A 25,054-nucleotide genomic window follows, 5' to 3' on the forward strand; every position below is an offset into this window, starting at 1 on the left:
TCGAACTCCTGACCTCAAGTGATACGCTAGCCTCGGCCTCCGAAAGTGCTGGGATTACAGGCGTGAGCCACTGTGCCTGGCCAGATTTTGTTCTTAATGTGAGACCACATTCAATATGCTTAGCCCGCTCTTTCAAACTCCAGCGTGCACTGTAGGAGCGCTGTTTGCACGGCCTGGCATCCTCGCCTGCCCTGTCCCCGGGGCGCCCACGCCGCGAATGAAAGCGCCACGTCGTTGCGCACCCAAGCCGGTTTATTTGGTCTCCCGCACACACTCAGGCCTGCATCACCGGCCGTGATTTCTCCGCTTGCAGCTTCACTCCGGAGCCCGCGAAGCCGGTACCGCCCTGGGGGAGGTAGAGAGAAGGACGAGGTGGAGGCCGGCCCGGGGGTGACCAGTGGGGCTCCAGGTGGTAGTGGGGATTCCTAAGCGGGTCAAGGTGAAGCGGGTTGCTGGCTAAGGAGTAGGAGTTGGGGAGGGGGCGAGGCGACCGCAGTGGGTACGGATGGACAGGGCGCAGGGCGCAGAGAAGAGGGTAGAGAGTGGCAGGGGAGGAGCCTTGGGAGGGAGCGTGTGGAGGGGGTGGAGCCGTGGAGGGCTGGAGGCAGGGAAGGGGCGGGGCCTTAAAAATAGGGCAGGGGCAGGGCCTTGAAAAGGAAGGAGGAGGCGGGGCCTAGGAGAGCAGGGGGAAAGGGCGGGGCCTTGCAGGAGAAAGCGGGGGTGGGGGGGGGGCGGCCTTACAGAGCAGAGAAGAAGGCGGGGCCTTGGAGAGTTGGGGGAAGGGGAGGAGACGAAGCCTTGGAGGGGGTGGAGAGGGGCGGGGCCTTGGAGTGCTGGGGGAAGGGGAGGGGTGGGACTCTTACCCGCTGCAGCACGATGATGTCGCGGTCTATGAGTTTGTCTCCAGTCACAGGGTCCACCATGTCCTTCCGAATCAGCTTCTCCACGCATTCGAGGGTGACCACAGCCCCACTACGGTGAGGCCGAAGGCGGGAGACTCTGATCAGAGGCCTTCCTGGGGACCTACTGGCCCCAAAGCCGGACCGCTCCGCAGGTTCCCGGGTGGCCCCTTCCCTCCCCTCCCAGGTGACTCACGAGGGCCGCAGCACAGCGCAGGGGGTGGCGTTGCTCAGGCTGTCGCGGGTCACGGCGCACACGTAGCGCTCGCTGCGCGTGATGAGCCCCACGCGGTCCACGGAGCTGTCTAGCGGTGTGAAGTGCACGGGCGTCAGGTCCGACATGCGCAGGGGCTTCCCTGACATGGGGCAGGTCACCGTGCGGGACTGCAAGGGGCAGAGAGAGGCGGGCTCAGTAGGCAGGGCTGGCGCAGGTGGAGAGCGCGTGGTCCCTGTGCGTGAGGAGGACGGTGGGGAACCCTGGCGCCCTGGCACCGTGCGTACCGGGGCGCTGTGGGGGCTCACCGGCTTCTCCAGCTTGGTGGCCTTGGCTTCGGGCGTCAGCGACGGGATCCAGAAGCTGGGCAGCACTTTGTCCTTGTCCTTAGTTGGAGGACCCACACTGGGCCCAGGTTGGACATCATCTGTGGGGGAAGGAAGGGACTCAGATGCCGCCCCCTGGGCCCGCCCAGCCCGCGGCGCCCCGCCCGCCAACCCACAACAAGCCCAACCTGAGTCACCTGGGCTGGTGCCGGAGAGGGCCTTGGCTGTGAAAGGGTTGAGGGGCCGGCTCACGATAGCCGACTCCTTCTCCAGGAAGCCCCGCACATGGTCCTGCGAGGCCGCCCGCTGAAGCTCCTTCTGCTCCTCGCGCCGGGTGCCCCGCTGCTTCTCGTAGGCCTGCGTCGGGGAAAGTGGGCTGAGCATCTGCCCGTGGGGTTGGGGTATCTTCCTCCCATTTCACAGGTAGGTAAACTGCGGCCCACAAAGGGGACCCTCTGATGGAGGCACTATGTGGCAGAGGGTGGTAACTGCCACCCTGGGTGGGTGTGAACCTTACTGCGTTGTATAGCCAGAGTGCCAGGGCTCAAAGCCCATCTCTGTCACTCTGTGGCCTAAGTGAGCACGATGACCTCTCCTGGCCTCAGTTTCTTCATCTGTAAAACAGGCTAACAATGGTTACCCACCTCAGTGGCTCACTGAAGGGTTACATAAGGTGAGTGTTTACAGCATGGAGAGCCTCACCTGGCACTCAGCTAAGCATTTCATTAATGTCACCTGCTGGCCAATTAAGTTTTCTATACAGTGCATGCCCCAGCCCGTGTTTGGGACGGGGGACGTAGACTTCAGATCTAAGGGAATGCTGAGGAGCCCATGTCTATGGACGGACAGTGAGTGAGGACGGGAGAAGTGAAGCCACGACCTGAGCTCAGCCCTGCCTGGCGCACAGCAGTTGCCCGGGCGGTGCTGCAGTTCCAGACCACCCTGGGCCACCCAGCTGAGTGAGGAGGTAACAGTGACAGTGATGGATGCTCATGAGGGCCTCCGACATGACCACCAGGCTGTGTGGAGGACATGGGCACAGGGGGAGCCACATGCTTGGGACAAAAAGCCCAATAAGCATGTGACCTGTAGTGTTTCCTGAGCGCCAGCAACCAGGCAGGGGAAGAGGGGGACAGACCCACTGTGCCTCAAACAGGGCCCCTCCTACCCATCAAATGGCTTTGTCCATGGAAGGCCAGGCCGGGTTCCCAGTAACACGCCTTGAGAATGCTCATCTGCGTGTACCTCCCAGGTGCCCTGCTGTGTCCTCTGATTTGGCCGTCAGCCCGTTTTACAGACGATGAAACTGAGGCCCAGAAAAAATGAGGTGATGTCAATTCATGTAGCACATCTTTTTTTTTTTTTTTTTTGAAACAGAATCTCGCTCGGTTACCCAGGCTGAAGTGCAGCGGTGCCATCTCAGCTCACTGCGACCTCTACCTCATGGGTTCAAGCGATTCTCCTGCCTCAGCTTCCTGAGTAGCTGGGATTACAGGCGCCCGCCATGCCCAGCTCAATTTATTTTTTTATTTTTTTATTTTTAGTACAGACAGGGTTTCACCATGTTGGCCAGGCTGGCCTCTAACTGTTGACCTCAAGTGATCCGCCTGCCTCGGCCTCCCAAAGTCCTGGGATTACAGGTGTGAGCCACCACCCCCGACCCATTTAGCACATCTTTACTAAGGACCTAAGCCACAGGGTGGGAAAACTCGAAGTCCATAAGGGAAAGTGGGCATGTGTCAGACAGCCACATGTACAGCTACAACTATGCTAAGTGCTAAGAGAAGAGGTGACTGGGGCAGATCCTGGGGACTGGCAGGAGCTCAGAGGAGGCAGCATCTGGGCTGAAATCGGTGAGAAGGATTTGGCTGGAAGCAGGGGAGGGGAATGGTGTACCAGGCAGAGGGAACTGAGATCGGAGGGCTCTGAGTGGCTCTGCCTGTGAGCTCAGACTCAAAAGCTCCTGCCTCCGTGTGCCGCCTTCTCCCCATCCCCATCACCTTCATCTGCCGGGCAATCTCCTTCTTCTGGTGCAGAATGTACTCCAGGATGGCCTCACGCTCATACAGGTAGCCATCTGGGCTGCAAAGACAGGGTTCAATGAGAAAGAAAGAAAGTGATCCTCCCGCCTCGGCCTCCCGAAGTGCTGGGATTACAGGCAGAAGTCATCATGATCAGTCCCAAGTTCAATTATTTGCTAGAATTCACAGAACTCAGCAAAGCTGTTATACTCATGGTGATAGTTTACTGCAGTGAAAGGATGCAGATTAAAATCAGCAAAGGAAAAAGGCACATGGGGTAGAATCTAGTAGAGACTAGATTTGAGCTTCCAGCTCTCCTCTCCCAATAGAGCTGCAGGGAAAGTGCTTCATTCTCTCAGCAACAATGTGTGCCACATATTGTTGCAGCCACGAGTTCGAGACCAGCCTGGGCAACAAAGTGAGATCCCCTCTCTACAAAAAACAAACAAACAAAAACGCCAGGTGTGGTAGTGCACACCCGTGGTTCCAGCTACTCGTGGGGGCTGAGGCAGGAGGATCACCTGAGCCTGGGAGATCAGTGAGCCAAGATGTCCCCATTGCACTCCAGCCTGGGCAACAAAGCGAAGACTCTGTCTCAAAAAAAAAAGAAACCTGAAGGTGGCCTTGGGGGCCCTGATCATTAATTACTGTCTTCTACAAAATATACCACTAATTGAGCACGTATTTAGTGCCTGGACTCAGCACCTGTTAAGCCTTTGCCCTACCATCAGAGGTAGGTCATGGGAAGTGTCCAAAGGTGAGCTGCTCCGATGGCCTCGGCAATGCTCTGAGAGCCCTACACCCCATTAGAAGTATGTTCCTTTCCATATGTTCCACACTGTGAAACAGATGCTAGGATCATGCCCACGTCCCAGGTGAGAATACAGAGGCTCTGAGGATAAACTGCTCATCCAGGGTTCCCTGGCTGTGCAGGTGGCCAGACCCACGCACACAGCCTCCTCCTGGCGGTTCCCTTGCTCTCCCCACCCAGACCTACCCATCCCTGTTCCCAGCTCACGTGACAACAGGATTGTGGCAAGGCTGCAGGGAGAGACAACAGCAGTCGAAGTCCTTCACGGCATCCCGGCTCAGTCGAATGTTCTGGGTCCCATAGCCCGAGGCCGCTGGGGACAGAGATGGGCAGAGTGATGGAGGGGCGGAGCAACAGGAGACATGTCTGTCTCCAAAGCCCCAGAGAGAGGCACAGAGACAACGCGGTGGTGGGGGTGGGGGACTCAGAGAGAAACAGGCAGTCGGGAGCCGCTGCCTGTGTGCTGGGGCCACGGGCTGAACCCACAGGGAGTTGTCAACCCTGGAGGGTGAGAGGCAGACAGGCCTGGTCACTGAGTGGCAGCTTGGTGGAGGGGTTGACGGCTGACTCCCCTCCACCCTTCTGACTGTGACCAAGCTCAAGTGCCTGTCCCTCTTTGGGCCTCAGTTTCTTCCTCTGGAACATGGGGTAACAAGAGCGCCCTCCCGGACACTCTGTTGGGAGGAGTGAGTTCATGCGCAGAAGGCAGAGAACACAGTGCCGGGCCACATGGGGTCATGGGATCACCCAGCTGTTGTTTACATGGTCATGGCCATCAGTGTATATCGGGGGCGGGAGAGAGACAGGGACAGAGGAAGCAAAACCTGGGGCACGAGGGGAGAGGGTGACTCCAAGACACAGCCATGTCCCGCCTCGTCCCACCCCAGCCCTGCACCTGTGTCCTTCTTCTTCTCGTGGTAGGTGTAGACGGCCCCTGCGGTGCAGTTCTTGCCATGCCGCGTCATCCTAGGGAGGAAGGGACAGTGGCAGGACTGTGGTTACTGGAGGCAGGCAGCACAGGGAAGACCTCTGCAGCCCTCAGAGCTGATCTGCCCCCCTTGATGGGAAAGCGGAGGCGGAGAAGGGGGGTGAGGTGGAAGAGAGGGAGGGCATGTGGTCGCCAGGCCTCCTCCAGGAAGTCCTCCTTCCAGACTCACCTAGACTCATACGAAAATAGCACCTTTAACAACAAAACTCTTTGTTTGGAGGTAAGAGGGTGAGAGACCAGAGTTCAAATTCTAGCCACTACTTCAGATTAGCTAGGGTGGTGGCTGTGCCATTTAATGGAGGGGAAAAAAAAACACACCAAGGGGGCCACTATTGTTGATGAATCCACTCCACCTTCCCTTCCCCTCTCATATCTGTAAGCTCTGACTGAGGCCAAGGCGTGGACCAGCCCAGTGATTGGCTCAAGGCTGGGCACTTAGCTAAGGCTTGACACTTAGCTAAGGCTTGACCCAATCGCTGCCTGCCAGTCCACTAGCGACTGGATCTAGCAGCTGTGATTATGTCTCAGATCGACCGATCAGAGGGCAGGTCAGAGTAGGGCTCTGTGTCTAGGGGAAGAGCTACCTCCACTCCCACTGCAGGTAAAGGAGGAAGAGAAGACCCCAGAACCCTGGAGCTCAATTCAAAAAGCAAAGCTTTTTTTACTCTGTAAGTTTTCAAACACATACAAAACCAGAATAGTATAAGGAACCCCCATGATGTACCCATGTCCTGCAGTCCAGCAGCTGTCAACATTTTGCCACCTTACTTTGATACCTTTGATCATTCCCCATACTTAAGGGCAACCCCCACCCTTTTAAATGACTTTATTGAGACACAATTCACATACCATAAAATTAACCCTTTTAAAGTGGTTTCAGACCAGGTGTAGTGGCTCACGCCTGTAATCTCAGCACTTTGGGAGGCTGAGTCAGGTGGATCACTTGAGTTCAGGAGTTCCAGATCAGCCTGGCCAACATGGTGAAACCCCGTCTCTACTAAAAATACAAAAATTAGCTGGTCATGGTGGCACACGCCAGTAATCCCAACTACTCGGGAGGCTGAGGCACTGAGAATCACTTGAGCCCAGGAGGCAGGGGTTGCAGTGAGCCGACATCGTGCCACTGCACTCCAACCTAGACAGAGCAAGGCTCTGTCACAATTAAAAAAAAAAAAAAAAGACATTGCCTAAGCCAAGATAATGCACATTTATTCCTATGTTTTCTTCTAGGGGTTTGATCATTTTAACTTTTACTTTTTGAGTTAATTTTTGTGTATGGTGTGAGGAAGGGAGCCCCCTACTTTTTTGGAGTTCATTTGTAAAAGGAGAAGCCCTGAACCCACAGAGGCTGGGCAGCTTTCACCAAGACTGCTTGGCCAGTAAACAGCCTGCACGCCTGTTTGTTTGTTTGTTTTTTGAGACGGAGTTTCACTCTTGTTGCCCAGACTGGAATGCAATGGCATGATCTTGGCTCACTGAAACCTCTGCCTCCCAAGTTAAAGCGATTCTCCTGCCTCAGCCTCCCAAATAGCAGGGATTACAGGTGCCTGCCACCACGCCTGGCTAATTTTTTTGTATTTTTAGTAGAGACGGGGTTTCACCGTGTTGGCCAGGCTGGTCTTGAGCTCCTGACATCAGGTGATCCACCTGCCTCAGCCTCCCAAAGTGCTGGGATTACAGGCGTGAGTCACTGTGCCTGGCCCCTGCAGGCTTTTTTATCCCTTAAAATGATTTAGAGCCAGGCTCAGGGCTCACACCTGTAATCCCAAAACTTTGGGAGGCTGAAGCAAGAGGACTGCTTGAGCCCAGGAGATGGAGATGAGCCTAGGCAACACAGCAAGATCCATCTCTATTAAATTTAAAAACAAAGAAGTTGATGGCCAGGTGCAGTGGCTGATGCCTGTAATCCCAGCACTTTGGGAAGCCGAGGCGGGGGCGGATCACGAAATCAAGAGATCGAGACCATCCTGGCCAACATGGTGAAACCCTGTCTCTACTAAAAATACAAAAATTAGCTGGGTGTGATGGCACATGCCTGTAGTCCCAGCTACTCGGGAGGCTGAAACAGGAGACTCATTGAACCTGGGAGGTGCAGGTTGCAGGGAGTGGAGATTGCACCACTACACTCCAGCCTGGTGACAGACAGAGACTCTGTGAAAAGAAAAAGAAGAGAAGAGAGAAGATCTAGTAACATTATATACTAGTCTCACTCATCTCTAAGTTGCCACCTAAAAATTCTCCCAAGCTTAAACAGTTGCAAAGGATACAATTTCCAGCAATGTAAATGTGTAGCTGATGGAATCTAAATACTGTAATAATTTGAGACCATTTGAAAAATGCAAGAAAAAGCTGTTTCAACAGCAGAAAATTATACATGTCCTGTTTTTCTCTTTGAACTTGTATTTCCATTCCACTTCCCTCTCTGCCACCCATTTTTAATCTAACATCGTTTTTTCTTTTTGTTTTTTTTTTGAGACAGGGACTCACTCTGTTGTCCAGGCTGGAGTGCAGTGGTACAATCACAGCTCACTGCAGCCTTGACCTCCTGGGCTCAAGTGATTCTCCTGCCTCAGCCTCCCGAGTAGCTGGGACTACAGGCACGTGCCACCACGCCCAGCTAATTTTTATATTTTTAGTAAAGATGGGGTTTTGCCATGTTGCCCAGGTTGGCCTTGAACTCCTGGACTCAAGTGAACTCCTGGCCTCCCAAAGTGCTGGGATTACAGGTGTGAGCCACTGTGCCCAGCCTGAAAATACTTGCTTTAGTGATCACCCTGTTATATGTCTCTGCAAGAAATAAAAAATATGGATAGGAAATCCTTTTAAACATTTCCCATTGTTCCTAGGCTATAAGAGTCCAATACTCTTCTAGATCAGTGGTTCTCAAAGTGTGGGTCCTAGGACCCTGTGGTCCCCCAACACATTTCTAGACAGTCTGCAAGGTCAAAACTGTTGTCTTAATAATACTAAGATATTATTTGCCTTTCTGATTCTCATTCTCTCACAGGTACACCAGAGGCTCCATGAGGTGTGACACTGCAACACTAAATTAGTAGTAATTTGTTACCACAATGATAGGAAACTAATATAGTCACCAGGGAAACGCACATTAAAACTTCACTGAAGGCCGAGCACAGTGGCTTACACCTGTAATCCCAGCACTTTGGAGGCTGAAGCGGGCAGATCACTTGAGGTCAGGAGTTTGAGTCCAGCCTGGCCAACATGGCAAAACCCCATCTGTACTAAAAATACAAAAAGTTAGCTGGTCGTGGTGGTGTGCGCCTGTAATCCCAGCTACTGGGGAGGCTGAGGCATGAGAATCGCTTGAACCTGGGAGGCGGAGGTTGCAGTGAGCCGAGATCACGCCACGGCACTCTAGCCTGGGGGACAGAGCGAGACTCCATCTCAAAAAAAAAAAAAAAACAAAATAAAACTTCATTGAGATACCTCCCCACACGCACCACAAGGGTTGCAATTAGACAGAGGGGTGCAGGCGAGGACATGGAGCTACTAGAACCCTCGTGCACTGCTCAGGGGAGTGCAGACCAGCACAACCACTTTGGAAAGCAACTGTCAGTATCTACTGAAGCCAGGCATATGCCAGTCCTATGAGCCAGCAATTCGTCTCCCACGTATACACCTAACAGAAGGGTATACCTGTTTACAAGACACATACACTGCCCTATTCACAATGGCTCATAAACTGGAAACTACCCCATGCCTGTCAGCACAGAGTAGATAAAGAAACTGGGCCATAGTCACATAATGGAAACACCCAGCAATGAGACACAACAGCCTACTGTCATACCCATAGTATAGCTGAATCTCACAGACACCACGCAGGCGAGACACCAGACACGCAAAAGAAAACTTACTGTATGATCCCATTCATGTGACGTTCAAAAACTCACAAAGTAATTACTACACCAGAAGTTATGTGTGGGTGGGTGTGGTGGCTCACACCTGTAATATGAACACTTGGGGAGGCCAAGGCAGGAGGATTGTTTGAGCCCAGGAGTTTGAGACCAACCTGAGCAACATAGCAAAACCTTGTCACTACAAAACATAGAAAAATTAGCTGGGCATGGTGGTGCATGCCTGTAGTCGCAGCTACTTGGGAGTCTGAGATGGATCACCTGAGCCCAGGGAGGTCAAGGCTGCAGTGAGCCATGACTGGGCCATTGCACTCCAGCCTGGGAGTCAGAGTGAGACCCTGTCTCAAAAAAAAAAAGTCAGGTGCCTTTGGGAGGCAGAAGGTGGGGGTGACTAGGAGGGGCACAGGTAGCATCTGGGAGGCTGGGAATGTTGTTTCTTGATCTGGGTGCTGGTTACATGGGTGTGTTTGCTCTGAAACTCGCTGGGTTAGACAGTTATGCTTTCTGTACTTCTCTGTACATGTTATAAAAAGAAATTGGCTGGGTGCCGTGGTGCACGCTTGTAATCTCAGCACTTCGGGAGGCTGAAGCTGGAAGATCACTTTAGCTCAGGAGTTTGAGACTAGTCTGGGCAACATATTGAGACCCCATCTCTACAGAAAAAAATATATATATATAAAAATTTGCTGGGTGTGGTGGCACACGCCTGTAATCCCAGCTACTCAGGAGGCTGAAGCAGGAGGACTGCTTGAGCCTGGGAGGTGAAGGCTGCAGTGAGCCAAGATGGAGCCACTGCTCTCCAGCCTGGGCAATAGAGTGAGAACCTGTCTCAAAAAAAAAAAAGAAAGAAAGAAATTAATGGCGGGGGAACCCCCACTCCATCTTGGACATCATTCCCCATCAGCCCACCAGGCACGTCCTTGGTCTTTATGTGGCTACAGATTCATCCCTGAATGAACACAACTCTTGGATTTGACACCTGTGGACAGACATCCTTGTCCACTATGACAAAGCAGTTTGGTACCCAATGTCTAGCACGTGTCCAAGGATGTTTTTCAGATAAATTCTTTCTTTCTTTTCTTCTTTTTTTTTTTTTTTTTGAGACACTCTCGCTCTGTCGTCCAGGCTGGAGTGCAGTGGCGCAATCTCTGCTCAGTGCAACCTCTGCCACCCGGGTTCACGCCATTCTCCTGCCTCAGCCTCCCGAGTAGCTGGGACTACAGGCGCTCGCCACCACGCCTGGCTAATTTTTTGTATTTTTTAGTGAAAACGGGGTTTCACCGTGTTAGCCAGGATGGTCTCGATCTCCTGACCTCGTGATCCGCCCACCTCGGCTTCCCAAAGTGCTGGGATTACAGGCGTGAGCCACCGCGCCTGGCCTTTTCTTTAAGACAGGGTCTCACTCTGTCATCTAGGCTGAATACAGTGGTACAATCATAGCTCGCTGCAGCCTCAAACTCCTGGGCTCAAGTGATCCTCCCACCATAGCTTCCCAAGTAGCTGGGAATACAGGCATGCACCACCATGCCCAGCTAATTTTTTATCCAGACGGGGTCTTGCTATGTTGTCCAGGTTGGTCTTGAACTCCTGGGCTCAAGTGGTCCTCCTGCTTTGGCCTCCCAAAGTGCTAGGATGAAGGGTACGAGCCACTGCACCCAACCCTGCTTTTAAGATAAATTTTAAAAGTGGAATAACTGGTTCAAAGGGTGTGTGCATTTAAAATGTGGTTAGAGGCTGGGCTGAGTGCAGCAATGTTTACAACTAATTGATCACAACCAGTTACAGATTTCTTTGTTCCTTTCCACTTCCACTCCTTCACTTGACCAGCCTTAAAAATATAAATACATATACATACACATATATATATATATATATACTTTTTTTTTTTTTTTGAGACAGAGTCTCGCTGTCGCCCAGGCTGGAGTGCAGCGGCATTATCTTGGCTCACTGCAACCTCTGCCTCCCAGGTTCAAGCAAATTCTCCTGCCTCAGCCTCCTGAGTAGCTGGGATTACAGGCGCGCACCACCATGCCCAGCTAATTGTTGTATTTTTAGTAGAGATGGGGTTTCGCCATGTTGGCCAGGCTGGTCTTGAACTCCTGACCTCAGGTGGTCCACCTGCCTCGGCCTCCCAAAGTGCTGGGATTATAGGCATGAGCCACCGTGCCCAGCCAAAAAACTTTTTTTTTGAGACGGAGTCTTTCTCTGTCGCCCAGGCTGGAGTGCAGTGGCGCGATCTCGGCTCACTGCAAGCTCCACCTCCTGGGTTCACGCCATTCTCCTGCCTCAGCCTCCCGAGTAGCTGGGACTACAGGCACCCGCCACCACACCGTATAATTTTTTGTATTTTTAGTGGAAACGGGGTTTCACCGTGTTAGCCAGGATGGTCTCGATCTCCTGACCTCATGATCCGCCCGCCTCGGCCTCCCAAAGTGCTGGGATTACAGGCGTGAGCCACCGTGCCCGGCCCCAAAAATTTTTTTGTTAGAATTTACTAGTTGCTCTCCATACAGACTGCACAGGTCTATATACCTCCAACAACATGAGAGAGCCACTCCTCACAACTTTGCCCCAGGGCTTCCTGGGACTGGCTCTGAGCTGTGCCTGGGTCAGCAAGGAACCTACTGCACCGTGCTGTGGAAAATGTGCCATCAGTGAGAGACTGGGAGAAGATACTTGTAATGCCTACAATCAACAAGGGACTAATATCATTTTCATTTTTTTTATTTTGAGACAGAATCTTGCTCTGTCGCCCAGGTTGGAGTGTAGTAGCATGATCTCGGCTCACTGCAACCTCTCTGCCTCCTGGGTTCAAGCGATTCTCCTGCCTCAGCCTCCCCAGCAGCTGAGATGATAGGTGTCTGCCACCAGGCCTGGCTAATTTTTTTGCATTTTTTTTTAGTAGAGACAGGGTTCACCACGTTGGCCAGGCTGATCTCGAACTCCTGACCTCAGGTAATCTGGCCACCTTGGCTTCCCAAAGTGCTGGGATTACAGGCATGAGCCACCACACCCAACCAACAAGGGACTAATATGTAGAATAGTCAGTTCTACTATAAGGCATGCATTCATAGAAATCACAGCAATATGCAAAATCCTGCAGTCAAAAACCACAAGGCTTACAGAGAAAACAGGATTGTGTCACAATCCTCGTAAACTTTGTCGGTGATGCTTAAAGAAAAAGATAAGAACAGAATACAAAAGGAGAGAACAGTTTCACACGGGCTAGGTGGTTAAGACATACCAACATACTCCAAAAATATGGCAGTTGACCTTTACAAAGACTTGAAGTTTGTTGTGGCAATGGGTGTGGGGTGGAGGGAGCGCCTTGTGAATTACTGTGATGTGGTGGAAAGAGGGTTATTTGAGATCTGATGGAAAGTCCTAGTACCAGATGTGGATGGGTGTGGCTCCTAACACCCGGGGAACCGCGGTGGTGGTATTTGTTTGAAGTGCCGTGTATGTGTGCTTTGTGTATTCCTACACACACACTTATAGCAGAGTGCAGTTTCCTGGATTCACCTTGGATGCACATAAGCAAATGTGAAATTGGTGTTATGCTCAAATTGTTCCCTGATATATCAACTGCATTGGAATAAATTCACATTTTCAAAATAAGCATTATAGCAGAACTGATGGTACATGAAACTCCAGCAAATCAAGAAGAAAATAACAGCCACTCCAATAGAAAGATGAGTAAAAGAGGCTGGGTGCCGTGACTCATGCCTGTAATCCCAACACTTTGGGAAGCCAAGGCAGGAAGATTGCTTAAGGCCAGGAGTTCAAGACCAGCCTGGGCAATATAGCTAGACCCCATCTCTAAAAAAAAAAAAAAAATTTTTTTTTTTTTTTTTTTGAGACAGAGTCTTGCTCTGTCACCAGGCTGGAGTGCAGTGGCGCAATCTCGGCTCACTGCAACCTCCGCCTCCCAGGTTCAAGCAATTCTCCTGCCTCAGCCTCCTGAGTAGCTGGGACTACAGGCGTGCGCCACCATGCCTGGCTAATTTTTGTATTTTTAGCAGAGATGGGCTTTCACCACATTGGTCACGATGGTCTCGAACTCCTGACCTCGTGATCTGCCCGCCTCGGCCTTCCAAAGTGCTGGGATTACAGGTGTGAGCCACCGTGCCTGGCCTACAATGATACATTTTAAAGAACATTTGGCTGGGCACGGTGGCTCACACCTGTAATCCCAGCACTTTAGGAGGCCGAGGTGGGTGGATCACTTGAGGTCAGGAGTTTGAGACCAGCCTGGCCAACATGGTGAAACCCCGTCTCTACTAAAAATACAAAAATTAGCCGGGCATGGTGGCAGGCGCCTGTAATCTCAGCTACTCAGGAGGCTGAGGCAAGAGAATTGCTTGAACCCGGGAGGTGGAGGTTGCAGTGAGCCAAGATCATGCCATCGCACTCCAGCCTGGGGGACAAGAGTGAGACTTCGTCTCAAAAAACAAAAACAACAACAACAACAAAAAAGAACACCTGCAGGCGGGGCGAGGTGGCTCATGCCTGAGGTGAGCAGATCACCTGAGGTCAGGAGTTCAAGACCAGCCTGGTCAACATGGTAAAACCCTGTCTCTACCAAAAATACAAAAATTAGCCGGTCATGGTGGGCACCTGTAATCCCAGCTACTTGGGAGGCTGAGGCACAAGAATCGCTTGAACCCAGGAGGCGGAGGTTGCAGTAAGCCGAGACTGTGCCAATGCACTCCAGCCTGGGTGACAGACACTCGTCTCAAAAAATAAAGAAAGAAAGAATAAAATATAAAGAACGCTTGCAGACAAAAGGCTCCACATGACACATATTAGTTGCATTCAGGAAAGATTGTCTCCTGCTCTCAAGTAGCCTGCAAGTAGGATCCAGAAGTTGGGGTTGGGAGCACAACCAAGGGTCCCACCGATGTAAAAAGCAACTTCATCTCTATCGCCCCCTTCTGGTTGCTTTGAAAAACTTGCCTTTCCCATTCAAAACTTGAAACACAAACCTCTGGGAGCTATGGAGCTCTCTCTCCCCCTACTGGCGTCTTCTCAGAAGCCACTCTTTGGGTTTTAGGTATATTTACACAGAATCAAAGCAAAGACCTTTACAGTTGGATGCGATCTGACAAATGTATACACCCTTGTGACCATGACCCTATGGAGATACAGAACCTTCCTATCACGCTAAATACCCCCTCACGCCCCTTCCCGATCAATGTGCCCCCTGAGGCAGCCAGGGCTGCTTGCAGAAGGGCGACCTTGATCAAACACCCCAACTTGACCCAGGGTCCCCTCCACACGCCAGGCTCCTCCTCCGACTTCCCCCTGACCCCCAAGCTTCTCAGTGAACGTCCAACACCTGTTGCCTCCCCTCACTCACCTGCCATCCGCTCCCCAGCCCCTACAACTGCCACTCATGAAGGTCACGGTGACCTTTTCATGGACACATTCCCCACTCTATTCTTAGTTGTCAACTCCCTTGACCCTCTGCAGTATTTGGCTCTGGGCACCTCGGCTTTCCCAGAGATGAGCTTGCTTGCTGTTTTCTGGCCAAGAACTGAGGTTTCTACATAGATGCGGACATTTTCCCTCCAAAAATAGGAGGAACACCTATAGAGGGAGCATTTAAACTTTTTTTAATTTAATTTTTTTTTTTTGAGATGGAGTCTTGCTCTGTTGCCCAGGCTGGAGTGCAGTGGTGTGATCTCGGCTCACTGCAACCTCCACCTCCTGGGTTCAAGCAATTCTCCTGCCTCAGACTCCCAAGTAGCTGAGATAACAGGCGCCCACGCCCAGCTAATTTTTTTTTTTTTTTTTTTTGTATTTTTTAGTAGAGACAGGGTTTCACCATGTTGGCCAGGCTAGTTCTGAACTCCTGATCTCAAGTGATCCACCCACCTCAGCCTCCCAAAGTGCTAGGATTACGGGCGTGAACCACTGCGCCCGGCAAACTCTTTGATTTTTAAAACTCAGTGATTTTTAAGATCCTGAGACCAGAAAGCACGAGCGCCTCCAACCAAGGGTTGAAGAATAGCCAGTTTCAGGATTTACAAACTCTGAAAGCTGAGCTCTCCTGCCCCACACTATATTGTCTCTTTGGTAGGTCCAATTTCAAACTACAAAGCAGACTGCTGCCATCTGCTGTCACCAGCATTTCAGAGAGGAAACAGGCAAAGAGCAGGAGCGACGGATGTCAGCATAATCCCTACCTCACAGCACAGGAAACAGGCTCACAGCATGTCCCAGCTGGGAAATGGCAGAGCTGGGACTCAGACCCAGGCAGCCAGGCTCTGGAGCCATTCCTTTTAACTAGGTGACAACTGTCAGTTTTCCTAGGAAAGTCACAATCTCAGAAAAAAGGCCAATCAGGCTGGCCACGGTGGCTTAAACCTGTAATGCCAGCACTCTGGGAGGCTGAGACGGGCGGATCACAAGGTCAAGATGTTGAGACCATCCAGGCCAACATGGTGAAACCCCATCTCTACTAAAAATACAAAAATTAGCTGGGTGTGTTGGTGCGCGCCTGTAGTCCCAGCTGCTCGGGAGGCTGAGGCAGGAGAATCGCTTGAACCCAGGAGGTGGAGGTTGCAGTGAGCCCAGATCGCACCACTGCACTTCAGCCTGGCGACAGAGTGAGACTCTGTCTCAAAAAAAAAAAAAAAAAGCCAATCCGTTCCTTTATTTGTAGCCTTTGAAATCCAGAATGTATTTTAACTCTTTCAGCACATCTCAGTAATTTCAGTAATTCAGATGCTAAATTTTCTTTTTTTTTTTCTTTTTTTTTTGAGATGGAGTTTCGCTTTTATCACCTAGGGTGGAGTGCAGTGGTGTGATCTCGGCTCACTGCAACCTTCACCTCCCCGATTCAAGTGATTCTCCTGCCTCAGCCTTCCGGGTAGCTGGGATTATAGGCACCCGCCACCATGCCTGGCTAATTTTTTGTATTTTTAGTAGAGATGGGGTTTCGCCATATTGGGCAGGCTGGTCTCAAACTCCTGACCTCAGGTGATCCACCTGCCTCAGCCTCCCAAAGTGCTAGGATTACAAGCGTGAGTCACTGCACCCAGCCTTTTTTTTTTTTTTTTTTTTTGAGACAGAGTCTCGCTCTGTTGCCCAGTCTGGAGTGCAAAATAGTGCAATCTTGGCTCACTGCAACCTCCACCTCCAGGGCTCAAGCCATTCTCCTGCCTCAGCCTCCCAAGTAGCTGGAATTCCAGGCGTGTGCCACCATGCCCAGCTCATTTTTGTATTTTTATATTTGTATTTTTAGCACAGATGGGGTTTCACCACATTGGCCCGGCCATCAGATGCTAAATTTTCATTGGAGATACTTTAAAATATATATATATATGGCTGGGAGCAGTGGCTCACGCCTGTAATCCCAGCACTTTGGGAGCCCAAGGCGGGCAGATCACCTGAGGTCAGGAGTTCAAGACCAGCCTGGCCAATGTGGCGAAACCCTGTCTCTACTAAAAATGCAAAAATTGGCTGGGTGTGGTGGCAGGTGCCTGTAGTCCCAGCTACTTGGGAGGCTGAGGCAGGAGAATCGCTTGAACCTGGGGGCAGAGGTTGCAGTGAGCCAAGATCGGGCCACTGCACTCCAGCCTGGCCAACAGATCAAGACTGTGTCTCAAAAAAAAAAAAAAAAAAAAAAAAAAAAGCCCGGCTCTGAAGCAGACCCTGGCTCTAAGCATTTTACTGAATATCGTAACACCTCAAACGGTTGAATATCACAACACTCCACTGAATATCACAGCACCTCAAATAGTTGCTATAAATGAAGAGAGGCACAGAGGCGGTGCCCTAGGTTATGCAGCTAGTGAGTCCTACAGCTGAGTTTGATCCAAACACCTGTGGCTTTGACCATCCACTGTGCCAGCTGGCTGCAGGCGGCCTCAGGCACTGTGCTGAACTCTGGGAGTGGATCAGACAGCTAGTGTGTGTCTTGTCCTCCCCTGAAATCCTGTCTCCTTTCTCCTCCAGAGCACTGCCAAGGTTTGCCTCCTCCGAGAAGCCTGCCTCTCCGGGATCAGTTAGGTTCTCCTTGCACTTGACCGTGCCCTGAGCTACCTCCGTTACAGCCCGTCCCTCGGTATTTCGGCTCCAGAGTAGGGGCCCTGGTTGGTGGGGCCTGGGTTGAACTTCAGTCTGGGTCCCAGCATTGCCTGGCACCTGGGAGGTCTCAGAGATGTCATGATAGAATCAATGAACCACCTCCAATCCTAGGGCCAGGGGAGGTGGGTTAGCAATGAACTAACCATGCAGCCATGACATCATGCCATTAATACACTAATAATTCATTAGTAACACGTGAATCACAGAAGCACTGGAAGAACAGAAGTAATCATCACATCCTTCAACCCCTTAAGAATCAGACCTTGTGGGAAGCACTTTCCACATGTGAACACATTCGGTCCTCATGACAACCTCCCCACGTTCTGCCCATTTATTTTATTTTATTTTATTTTATTTTATTTTATTTTATTTTATTTTATGTATGTATGTATGTATGTATGTATTTTGGAGACAGTCTCACTGTCACCAGGACTGAATTTTTTTTTTTTTTTTTTTTGGAGACGGAGTCTCACTCTGTCACCCGGACTGGAGTGCAGTGGCACGATCTTGACTCACTGCAACCTCCACCTCCCAGGTTCAAGTGATTCTCCTGCCTCAGCCTCCCAAGTAGCTGGGATTACAAGCACACACCACCATGCCTAGATACTTTTTTTGTATTTTTAGTAGAGACGGGGTTTCACCATGTTGGCCAGGCTGGGTCTTGAACTCCTGACCTCAGGTGATCTACCACCTCGGCCTCCCAAAGTGCTGGGATTACAGGCATGAGCTGCCGCGCCCAGCCTTGCTCATTTAATAGGTAGGAAAATTGAAGCTTGGAGAAATTGGCCTCTTCCTCAGTCTATTCCTTGACAAACCAGCCTCAGGGGGGCTTTTCAGAATGGAAGTTTGATTAAGTCACTCTCTTCAACTGCTTCTTGGACATGACTCAAGACAAAAACCAAACTATTCAGACTAAGTGTAAGAGAAATGGGAGAATAGGAAAACTGCCATTTTGCAACCTCTGGTGAAATAGTTGACTCAGGCAATGATTGTTGATGGATGGCATTAAAGGAGAGGCTGATGGGGCCTGGATAGTCACAGGATGCTAATTCTTGCTACTGGAAAATACACAGTTGTAGCTTTACAATGTGGTTTTCGATGGCTGCCACCTGTCTCAGTCTGCTCCAGCTGCCATAACAAAACACCACTCTGGGTGGCTTAAACAACAGACCTATTTTCTCCAGTTCCTGAGGCTGGAAGTCTAAGTTCAGGCTACCAGCATTGTGGGGTTCTGGTGACACCCTCTTCCTGGTTTGCAGATGGCTATCTTCAGTGGCAGAGAGAAAGCTCTCTGGTGTCTCCTTCTGTTTTTTGGGAGGAGTCTCACTTTGTCACCTAGGTTGGAGTGCAGCGGCGGATCTCACCTCCCAGGCCCAAGTGATTCTCCTGCTTCAGCCTCCTAAGTAGCTGGGATTACAGGCGTCCACCACCATGCCTGGCTAATTTTTTTTTTTTTTTTGAGACGGAGTTTCGCTCTGTCACCCAGGCTGGAGTGCAGTGGCGTGATCTCGGCTCACTGCAAGCTCTGCCTCCCGGGTTCATGCCATTCTCCTGCCTCAGCCTCCTGAGTAGCTGGGACTACAGGCGCCCGCCACCACGCCAAGCTAATTTTTTTGTATTTTTAGTAGAGAGGGGGTTTCACCATGTTAGCCAGGATGGTCTCTATCTCCTGACTTCGTGATCTGCCCACCTCGGCCTCCCAAAGTGCTGGGATTACAGGCGTGAGCCACTGCGCCTGGCCTCATTTTTGTATTTTTAGTAGAGACAGAGTTTCACCATGTTGGCCAGGCTGGTCTTGAACTCCTGATCTCACGTGATCCACCTGCCTTGGCCTCCCACAGTGCTGGGATTATAGGCATGAGCAACCATGCGCAGCCTCCTCCTATTATAAGGACACCAATCCATCAGATTGGGGCCCCACTCTTTCACCTTAATTATCTCCACAAAGGCCCTACCTCCAAATATAATCACCTTGGGGAATTAGGGCTTCAAAATACGAATCTGGGGGGGACATTCAGTCTATAATGCTGCCTGAGCCTGAATGAATTTCACTACCCCTGAAAGTGGGGCACCCAGGCTGTATGCAACATGAAGCAACCAGCTCTGAAGTAATCACCTGACAGCTGAATGGAAATTTAATCAAATATTTACATTCAATTTCCTGATTCTAGGAAGTCAGAGGATATAGCAGGGAATAACAAAAAAGGGCCAGAGAGTAAATGTTTTGAACTTTGCAGGCCAAACAGCCCCTGTAAGTACTCCACTCAGCCCCTGTATCATAAAAGCAGCCACAGACACACAAACGGGCATGGCTGTGTTCCAATAAAACTTTATTTTTAGACTCTGACATGGAATCACATATAATTGTCATAGGTCACCAAATTCATTCTTTTTGTTTTTTCCAGTTATGTAAAAACGTTAAAAACCAGGCCAGGTGCAGTGGCTCACACCTGTAATCCCAGCACTTTGGGAGGCCGAGGTGGGCGGATCATGAGGTCAGGAGATTGAGACCATCCTGACTAACACGGTGAAACCCCGTCTCTACTAATAATACAAAAACAAAATTAGCCGGGCGTGGTGGCGGGTGCCTGTAGTCCCAGCTACTCTGGAAGCTGAGGCAGGAGAATGGCATGAACCCGGGAGGTGGAGCTTGCAGTGAGCGGAGATCACGCCACTGCACTCCAGCCTGAGCGACAGCGAGACTCCATCTTATAAAAAAAAATGTTAAAAACCATTTTTAGTTTGCAGGCTGAACAAAAACAGGTAGCAGTTACAAAAGTCAGATATCTCCTGGCTGTTGTGGCTCGTACCTGGATAGGGCGCTTTGGGAGGCCAAGGCAGGAGGATCACTTGAACTCACGAGTTCAAGACCAGCCTGAGCAACATGCCAAAACCCTGTCTCTACCAAAAAAAAGCAGCAGCAGCATGGTTTTTGAGACCAGACTTGAACTTGCTATGGGCAACATAGCAAGACTCCATCTCCACAAAACAAAATTTAAAAAATTAGCCGGGCATAGTGGCATGCGCCTGTGGTCCCAGCTACTTGGGAGGCTGAGGCAGGAGGATCACTTGATCCCAGGAGGTTGAGGCTGCAGTGAGTTATGATCGTGCCACTGCACCACTGCACTCCAGACTGAGTGACAGAGTGAGACCTTGTCTCTGGGAAAAAAAAAAAAATGCCGGGTGAGGTGGCTCACACCTGTAATCCCAGCACTTTGGGAGGCCGAGGTGGGCGGATCACCTGAGGTTGGGAATTCGAGACCAGCCTGACCAACATGGAGAAACCCCATCTCTACTAAAAATACAAAATTAGCTGGGCGTGGTGGTCCATACCTGTAATCCCAGCTACTCGGGAGGCTGAAACGGGACAATCACTTGAACCCGGGAGGCGAAGGTCGTGATGAGCCAAGATCGCACCATTGCACTCCAGCCTAGGCAACAAGAGTGAAACTCTGTCTCAAAAAAAAAAAAAAAAAAAAAAAAATCAGGATATCTGATAAGGGAATTGCAGTGAGAATATATTAAAAACTTACAACTCAATAATGAAAGGACACCTAACACAATTTGAAAATGGGTAAAGGATTGGAATAGACAGTTCTTCAAAGATCTACAAATGGCCAATAAGCATGTTAAAAGACACCAGTTCACACCCCCTAGAATGACTATAATCAAAAAGATAAATAATAAGTGCTGGTGTGGATATGGAGAAACTGGAACCCTTATACATTGGTGGTAGAAATGTAAAATGGTACAGCCATTCTGGAAAAGTCACAGTTTCTCAAAAGGTTAAATAGTCACCTTTTGACCCAGCAATTCCACTGCCAATAGAAATAAAAACATACATCCACGCAGGCCGGGCGCGGTGGCTCATGCCTGTAATCCCAGCACTTTGGGAGGCCAAAGCGGGCGGATCATGAGGTCAAGAAATCGAGACCATCCTGGCCAACATGGCGAAACCCCATCTCTACTAAAAATACAAAAATTAGCTAGGCGTGGTAGCGCATGCCTGTAGCCCCAGCTAGTCGGGAGGCTGAGGCAGGAGAGTCGCTCAAACCTGGGAGCCGAGATCACGCCACTGCACTCCAGCCTGGGTGACAGAGCAAGACTCTGTCTCAAAAAAACAAAAAAAAAGAAAAGAAGTATATCTTGGGTAAAGGAATATTATCCAGCCATAAAAAGAATAAAGTAGCTGGCTGGGCGCCGATGGCTCACACCTGTAATCCCAGTACTTTGGGAGGCCAAGGCAGGAGGATCACTTGAGCCCAGGAGGTTGAGGCTGCAGTGAGCCATGATCGAACCACTGCACTCCAGCCTGGGTAACAGAGCAAGGCCGTGTCTCGGGAAAAAAAAAAAAAAAAAGAAGTATTGATACATGCCACAACATAGGTGAACCTTGAAAACATGCTAAATGAAAGAAGGAAGGCAGTCACAATAATATTTTATGGTTTCATTTGTGCAAAATACCCAGATTAGGCAAATCCATAGATATAGCAGAGTAGTGGCTGCCAAAGACTGGGGTGGGAAGGATTGGGAGGAAATAGGGAATGACTGCTAATGAGTACCAGGGTTTCTTTTTGGGTGATGAAAATATTCTTAAAATGATAGTGTTGATGGTTGCACAACTCTGTCAACGTACTAAACACCACTGAATTGTATATTTTCAATGGGTGAACTATATGTTAGGTAAATTATATCCCACTAATGCTTTTTTTTTTTTTGAGAGGGAGTTATGCTCTTTTGCCCAGGCTGGAGTGAAGTGGCATGATCTCAGCTCACTGCAACCTCTGTCCCTAGGGTTCAAGCAATTCTCCTGCCTCAGCCTCCTGAGTAGCTGGGATTATAGGTGCCAGCCACCATGACCAGCCAATTTTTGTATTTTTAGTAGAGATGAGGTTTTACGATGTTGGCCAGGCTGGTTTCGAACTCCTGACCTCAGATGATCCACCTGCCTTCACCTCCCAAAGTGCTAGGATTACAGGCATGAGCCACTGTGCCTGCCCAATGGGGATTTTTAAAACAGGTAGCAGGATTTGAGTTTGGTCTGTAGAACATAATTAGCTGATCCCTGACATGAGGAAACAAGTAAAATGAGGCCGGGCTCAATGGCTCACACCTGTAATCTTAGCACAGCACTTTGGGAGGCCAAGGCAGGAGGATCGCTTAAGCCCAGAAGTTTGAGACCAGCCTGGGCAACATAGCGACACCTTGTCTCTATCTATTTTTTCTTTTTTTTTTTTGAGACAGAGTCTCACTCTGTCGCCCAGGCTAGAGTGCAGTGGCGTGATCTCGGCTCACTGCAAGCTCTGCCTCCCGGGTTCACGCAATTCTCCTGCCTCAGCCTCCTGAGTAGCTGGGACTACAGGTGCCTGCCATCATGCCCGGCTAAGGGGTTTCACCGTGTTAGCCAGGATGGTCTTGATCTCCTGATCTCATGATCCGCCCGCCTTGGCCTCCCAAAGTGCTGGGATTACAGGTGTGAGCCACTGTGTCTGGCCTATTTTTAAATACTTAAAAAAAAAGAAAGAAAACAGAAGCAGGTAAAATGAGACCACAAAAAAGCAAACGGGACAAATTCAGATGGTGGGATGATCAACTGAACTAGAATTAGTTTCTTCAATGAATCGATTACACCAAGAAATAACCAAAGTGGAGTGGAAGGGGGAACAGTTCTAAATTAAGAGAGATGTAAAAGACGATAGCAATTACTTAACTATATCCTGATTCCAACAAACCCACAGTTACACTGGACTTGACTCTGCACCACGTAATGGATAGTAGTCTAGCATTACGGTTGTTCTTTTAAAGTGTGATGATGGTATTGTGGTCATATCAGCAATGTTTCTGGTTTTTACACACGCACCCTGTTAGATAAAATTTATAGAAGGTCATTGGTTTGGATTGAGCTCCTGCACTAGGTTCAACAGACCAAACCAAAATGGAGACACTCATGCTAAAGTTCCATGCTTCCAAGCCAAAACTAAGTTGATATCTGATCTTCTGAGATATCAGGAGAGAGATAATAGCCAAATCCCCAAACAACCCAGTTTTAGCCCACCTGATAAAGGAAGTCCCCTCTACTTTAACCTTTAACTTAGAAATTTAATCAAGTTAATCAATTTAATCAACTAGCTTTTTGTTTTCCGTTTCTGATTTTCTCAGCCCTTTGTCTCTGAAAACAACCTCTGCTCAGCTCATTGGAACACTCACGCTATTTTCCATAATTAGATGTTGATTGTAGATTCACGAATAAATGCCAATTAAGATCTTCTCACTAAATGTGTTGCAATTTTGTCTTTTGACAATCCTTAAGTGTCATGATGCCTACGATTTGTTTTAATCTCGTTAAGTTTAAAAAAATACAGCAAGTATGGCAAAAATAATCATTGGTGATTTGGGTGACAGGAATTCCTGTATTCTTCTCTCACTTTTATATAAGTTTGAACATTTTCATAAGAAAACATTAACATCAAACTGCCTCAAGGACCGTTCAAGCCCCAAGTTCACAGAATTAGCAGCACAATCAGAATGGGAATCCATGACTGCCTGACCCCGAAGCTCCACACAAGAAAACGTGAATCCCTGCACCAACCCCGAGAGGGAAGGGGCTGTCAAAAAGGTGAAGAGAAGGTGGCGATGGATGACTGCACAATCTAGTATCGCCCGCCGTCCCACCATAGTCTGAGAAACTGAGGCCAGGAAAGGAGTTCTCTTTCCTCAACTCCCACTCCTCAGACCCCCAGCAATCCCAGTCCACTCCTTCCCTTGGGACCACCAGCAAATAGCCATCATCTACAGCAGAACTGTAACTCTCAGGAGAACTGGCCGATGCTAGCTACCACTTGACTGAGTTTATAGTGAGAGAGAGAGACAAAGAGAGAGAGAACTGCCCGATGGACGGTTGGCCACCTCCAGCAGAGTGTAGTTCAGCTTCAAACTTGGGGCGCCCGGACAGCTGTATTAATAATGATTGACAGGGAATCGGGAATCCAAAATCTTGCCCCAGTCTCCCTCAAGACCCCAGGCCTCTAGCCCGCAGGAAAGCGATCCCAGCAACACTCTTCCTGCACCGCCTCGAACTCACCTCACTAACGACTCCCAGTCCCTCGGTCGCTTCTTCAACTGTGCCCCGACACCGGAAAGGAGCACTATTTTCCCCCTCCGCTCCGCCCACTTCCGCCCAGCAGAAGGCACCGGAAGTAGAGCTGCCCCTAGTTGCGGAAGTGCCTCGCCTGGCTTGCTCAAGTCCTCTCTTCTCTTTCTCTCTCCGGAAACGTGAGTAGCTAATCGAAAGTTCCGGATACTGAAACTGGTGGGAATATGGGGAACGCTTACTATGTACTAGGCATTTCCCAGGGAGATCGTTTTTTCCTGCTTGGTTCCCAGGTTTTGAGTCTCTCCAAGCCCAAATTTAAGGACTAGTCACTTCCCCTAGAGATCGGGAAGCCCACTTTCCCAAATATATCATCCACTTTTCTTGCTGCATCTTAAAACAATTGAGAAGAGACAACTACGCTCCCATTTTACAGACAGAGCCATTGGGAAATTGAAAATCAAAGCCGTTCAAGTCGCTCTCAGGAAACAGGGATTTACTGCGGCACTGCCCAGCTGTCCCAGGGACTAAGGCATATCGTTCCCGCTAGTTTCTAGATACCTAGAGACCTAGGCATTAATTTTTCTAGCTCGGACAGACGAACTCCCAGGGGAGAGCCAGAGCGGGTAGGGGTCGGGAGGGAGGAGGAGGGTCGAATCTAATCCCCCAAGTACCCCATGGTATTCGACACCTTGGCTTCCTCATGGAGCTCTGGCCTTTAAGTCCTTTATCCCAA

The 25,054-nt window shown here is 49.9% G+C and overlaps 1 protein-coding gene across 4 annotated transcripts; it reads right to left on the reverse strand.

Annotated features, from left to right (window-relative positions):
* Positions 1-234: 234 nt before the first annotated feature.
* NOSIP (nitric oxide synthase interacting protein) lies at positions 235-24,411 on the reverse strand. Of its 4 annotated transcripts, none has more exons than XM_055103729.2 (10): positions 24,310-24,386; positions 20,562-20,680; positions 5,167-5,237; positions 4,479-4,584; positions 3,440-3,521; positions 1,628-1,796; positions 1,422-1,540; positions 1,096-1,283; positions 864-972; positions 235-346 (listed from the first exon to the last, which is right to left on the reverse strand). In XM_055103729.2, the coding sequence occupies exons 3-10, from the start codon at positions 5,234-5,236 to the stop codon at positions 275-277; spliced, it is 915 nt and encodes a 304-aa protein (XP_054959704.2). In that variant the 5' UTR covers position 5,237; positions 20,562-20,680; positions 24,310-24,386; the 3' UTR covers positions 235-274. The 4 variants fall into 4 exon arrangements, with proteins under 4 accessions (XP_054959704.2, XP_054959705.2, XP_003814383.2 ...); XM_055103730.2 differs by having other exon boundaries at positions 1,637-1,796; positions 24,310-24,380; XM_003814335.5 differs by lacking the exon at positions 20,562-20,680 and having other exon boundaries at positions 1,637-1,796; positions 24,310-24,411.
* Positions 24,412-25,054: the final 643 nt, after the last annotated feature.

The sequence above is a fragment of the Pan paniscus genome, chromosome 20 (genome assembly GCF_029289425.2).
Source record: "Pan paniscus chromosome 20, NHGRI_mPanPan1-v2.0_pri, whole genome shotgun sequence".
Taxonomy (NCBI): Eukaryota; Metazoa; Chordata; class Mammalia; order Primates; family Hominidae; genus Pan; species Pan paniscus.

Bases quoted from the DNA above. Each gene is read 5' to 3' on its own strand.
- NOSIP (XM_008966950.5), bottom strand. From the start codon at position 5,236: ATGACGCGGCATGGCAAGAACTGCACCGCAGGGGCCGTCTACACCTAC. The intron at 4,585-5,166 runs GTGCAGGGCTGG...CTCTGTCCCCAG, and splicing joins CGAGAAGAAGAAGGACACAG to CGGCCTCGGGCTATGGGACC. The intron at 3,522-4,478 runs GTGAGCTGGGAA...CTGTCTTTGCAG, and splicing joins TGCCACAATCCTGTTGTCAC to CCCAGATGGCTACCTGTATG.